We start from the raw sequence: 4437 nt of genomic DNA on the forward strand, positions 1-4437 counted from the left end.
TAAATCAAATTTTGAAACATATGTGGAGAACTGTTCCTAAAATGATATTTCGAATTATCCTACAATAGTGCATGTAATTATTATTTTTCGCAGGAAATCAATTAAGCATAGGCGTTAGAGCCATTAGCGAATGTTTAAATGTACAAATAAAATAACGCCAAACATCATCCCTGCAACCTTTTCACAAATAGAGATGAAGACACTCAGACTGATCAGTTCTTTCCATTGCTTTTCATAAACTCAAACGCTCCCCCCGCAGCTCCGCCTTAGAAGCGCGGCAGCTGCGCAGTGTCAATACGCAAGCGCGCGAGGGGCGGAAGCGGGTAGGCGGGGCTAGAACCGACCCGAGAGCGGAAGAGGCCGGGGCAGCTGGCTGAGGCGCCGCGATTGTTTGGCGGTGAGTCTAGGCCCAGACGCTGCCCAAAGCCCGGAACCGGAGAGAAGCCAAAACAAACGGAAAGACTTGGGGTTCCGGAGCAGTCGTCGCCGCCGCCGACGCCGCTTCTGCCGCCATCGTCTCCGCCGCCGGAGTACGCGGCCCTGAGAGGCCCCAGGCCTAGGCGCGGCCCGCGGAGCCCGACGTGGTGCAGCCGTGAGTAAAACGAGCGCCCTCTCCACCACCACCGTCGTTTACAAATTAAAATGGAGGAAATTTCGTTGGCTAACCTGGATACTAACAAGCTAGAGGCCATCGCTCAGGAGATATATGTAGATCTGATAGAGGATTCTTGTTTGGGATTCTGCTTTGAGGTGCATCGGGCAGTGAAGTGTGGCTACTTCTACCTGGAGTTCGCAGAGACTGGTAGCGTGAAGGATTTTGGCATTCAGCCAGTGGAAGACAAAGGAGCATGCCGCCTCCCGCTTTGCTCCCTTCCTGGAGAACCCGGGAATGGGCCTGATCAGCAGCTGCAGCGCTCACCTCCAGAATTCCAGTAGCTGCAACATGAGAGAGTCTGAGAGTGACCAGGACAATAATATAGACTGGTCCTGTGGCTTGGAGAAGTAAGTTAAGTAGGGAAAAAAAAAAAAAAAAAAAAAAAAAAAATCATACAAAAGTACCAGTTCCCCTTGAAGATCCTAGCATTTAAAACCCCAAAGTGGAGAATTTAGAAATTTGGATCCTTTTTTAAGTGTACCTGGGATCAGCTCTGAAACCCTGGGCAGGAGAAGGTGCAAGCCTGGGCACCATGCAACGTGTGTTGATCTCTAAGCACACCTGGATATACACAGGAACCCTGTATTACCCTCAGTCACAGGTGAGCAGTTGTTGGCCCAGCATATAAAATCCTTTTGTTTCTCAAGACTGTCTTATCTGCTTGATGTCCAGGGCTTCGTGGATAGTTCAGACATTATCGATGGTCAGGCCATGGTCAGTGGGACTGCTCATCTTGTGTCTGACCCTTTGCTTTGGGCTTCTCTGATGCAAATGAAATGAGATCTGGATATTAACATTATCAGTATGGACAACCAAGAAAAAGAATCCCAGTTGAATTTGGTAGGGAAGCTCTGTGGCCTTGACCACAAGAAGAAAAATTCAAAACCACCTGTTTTCCAAAGGTCCAGCATTTACAGTGATTTCAGCAGACTGGAGACAAGGCCTAACCTTCAGTTGAGCAGAACCCTCTTTATTTCCCCCCACTCAGTGACCTAGGCTTGGTGAAGAACAAGTTGGTTGTCCAAGCAGGCTAAGGATTCAGTTGTGAGCCCGTGGGGAGGTAGTAGGTAGTAGGTACCTCTGCAACTATGCACCATCTCACAAAAATGTGAAGATTATTATCTGGACTAATTGTGCTGTGGACATAAGTTTGGTTAAGCAGTCCTTTCCTACCTACTCCTCCTGGTTACATAACAAGTCCATGGTTCTGACTTGGTTAATATGCCAGGTAACTACTTGCCTCCTACTCCAGGTTTGGGACTGAACTGTAGAAGAACATCATGTCTGTACAAGAGGCTGTTTGAAAACTGGGACCAGGAAGAACCTCTTCCAGCTGCCTCAAAAATGTGAATGGGTTATTGCTAAGAGCCAAGGAGCAGGACTGGGTAATCTCTCATCTGACTATGTGCAAAATCTTGTTTAATGCCCCTGTTCCTTTAGTTGGGCAGTCAGTTCTGCTATGGTGAACATCCACTCACCACCTTCTCTGCCCCTCACAAGGAAACAGTCCTTCCCACTTTGTCCCCTTTGGACTTTCTTGACAGCAAAAGCTATTCTTTTGTTGTTTAAAGACAGGATAGGACTTCCAGAACCCCCTGTCTTTAGGGAAATACATAGTGGAGGATGAGAAGTAAGAGCTGTATATCAAAACTGCCTTCTATTTTATTCCTGGAGCGAGGGTTTATAAAGGATAGGAGGATGGGAGTCCTGAGGTAGGCAGAACGGTGCTGCTTTATTTGAAATGTTTTCTTACCTCATTCTGTGCCCCACTAACAGCCCAGCCTCATCTGTCTGGCTTGGGTCCATGTTCCTGTCCACTGTTCCACTGCCTATCTGGTTCAGCTCATGACTCCAGGTGCTGCTTGCCATGCCAGCTTTCACATTGACCAGTTACAGTTCATCTCTTAATACCTTTGCTTCTGAAGTCTACCCAGTTTTTTTTTTCTTGACCTCTTTTAAGTTTATATGTTGTTGCTTTTGCTTTCTCCTGTTTTTGTGGGAGACTCAGAAGAGAATCTTTCTTATAACTCCCTCTGTTTTGATTGGAATCAGAAGAGAACTTAATTCTTTGTATTTTCAAGGCAATGCCATGCTAGTATGCCCACTGCTTTGTCTTCATGAGTTATATCTTCCCACCTCCACATGGATACTGCCTCTTAGGACCTAAGTAGAACAATGAAGGCTGACTGACACAGGGATGGAGTTAGTCCTGATAAACTTTCTCTAACCCTTCCTGTGTGTGTATCTTCCTTATCCCAGAAGAAATTGAACCTTATGGATTGATTTGAGTTACATACTCGAGAGAGAGAAGGAAACCATAGTGATTGGACCTTGAGACTCTTGCCTTCTCCCCCTGGGGTTGCCCTGATAGGGATTAGGACCTATTTACAGACTGATCTTTATCCAAGAATGGTTAATTTTCAAAAAAATCAGATGGCAAGAATAAAGGAATTTGGCATTACCTTTGCATTTGACTTTATGTCGACATCTCCTAAAAAGATGCAGAGGGAAAGGAGGGTCTCAGTGAGACTCTGGCCTATTTCCAAACAGTGCTTTGGAAACAAGATGAACATAAGGGAGAAAGGCAGTGATCCACTCACTCTTCCTTCAGATAGGGAACTTAGATCCTGACTTTACTATTTCCTTTTTAGCCTTTTGTGTTCATAGGAGGAAGATGTGGGAAGTAGGTTAGAGTAGTGGTTTGTTCACAAGTACTTCCTTCCTTTTTTTTTACCCCTTTGTCCCCACTACCACCATAAGGGGAATAACCCCCTGCCCTGGATAGATATAAAGTGGGCTCAGTCCAGCAGGTGCCCTGAGGGGATAAACTACTTTTTGGGGAGATAATGTCCCCTGCTATATAGTTGACAGTGGTTAGGAACGCTCCCTTTCCCTATCTTCCTTCCCTGTAACAGCCGAATTCCTATTCTTCCCTCTTTAATTAATTGTATTGATCACCCTGTAATCCTATTATGTATCTGAGTGTGTGTGTGTGTGTGTGTGTGTGTGTGTGTGTGTGTGTATGGGGAAAAGGGGTTCTTTAAAATTTCTGTGGTTTGTGGCTTTTTCTTCCATACATTAGTTCCCACCACCGCATGCCCAGGGGCCACTGCCTGGCATTATCGCATGCTGGGATCATTGGGGAGGGTAGTGACAAACTCACCACTGTCCTTTGTTTTGGAGATTATTTTTGAATAAGTAACCCATCCTATACAGGTAGCTGATTAACTGTGTGTTCCCTTTACCCCTTTGGCTGCTGGTGTAAATAAACTGCATCTCCCTATTGCTAAACAGTAATAATAAACAAAATTTTAAAAAATGATTAGTTGGGCTCTGTTTATTTTTTAGAATTGTTGTGTTTTTCAGGTATTGATGTAACCAAATAAATGTTGAATAACTCTTGAAACTTAGTTCTTTCCTGAATGGAGTTGTATGAGAATAGAGGATCTTGGTCCACACTTGTTTCTCAATCTAATCTTGCAAATTTAACGTCTGTAACATCTATTGAAACAAACTGGATAACAATCTTCCATTTTCCTTTTCTGTATGAGGCAAGACTGGTAAATACACTCCGGGTCTGTTTCTAAAAGTGTCTTGTGATTGTTCAATTTGAAAGAACTCAGGTATGTTAATTTTACCATCATTTCAAGCTGTTCGTTTGCTTTCAAAAGGCAAATGGTTCATAGCAGATGATCTTGCCGTTCCAAAGACATTTTTTCCCATTTTTTAAAAATCCCAATGTTTTAAGCATTTCATTTTGTTAAAAGATAAGTTATTCCAAG

At 44.2% G+C, this 4437-nt stretch overlaps 1 protein-coding gene across 1 annotated transcript; it reads left to right on the forward strand.

The window, feature by feature from the left end:
• Positions 1–324: 324 nt before the first annotated feature.
• ATXN7L3B (ataxin 7 like 3B) lies at positions 325–3977 on the forward strand. The gene has a single exon (XM_079139186.1). The coding sequence runs from the start codon at positions 643–645 to the stop codon at positions 934–936; it is 294 nt and encodes a 97-aa protein (XP_078995312.1). The 5' UTR covers positions 325–642; the 3' UTR covers positions 937–3977.
• The last annotated feature ends 460 nt before the right edge of the window (positions 3978–4437 follow it).

Source organism: Sciurus vulgaris (genome assembly GCF_902686455.1).
Source record: "Sciurus vulgaris genome assembly, chromosome: 5".
Classification (NCBI taxonomy): Eukaryota; Metazoa; Chordata; class Mammalia; order Rodentia; family Sciuridae; genus Sciurus; species Sciurus vulgaris.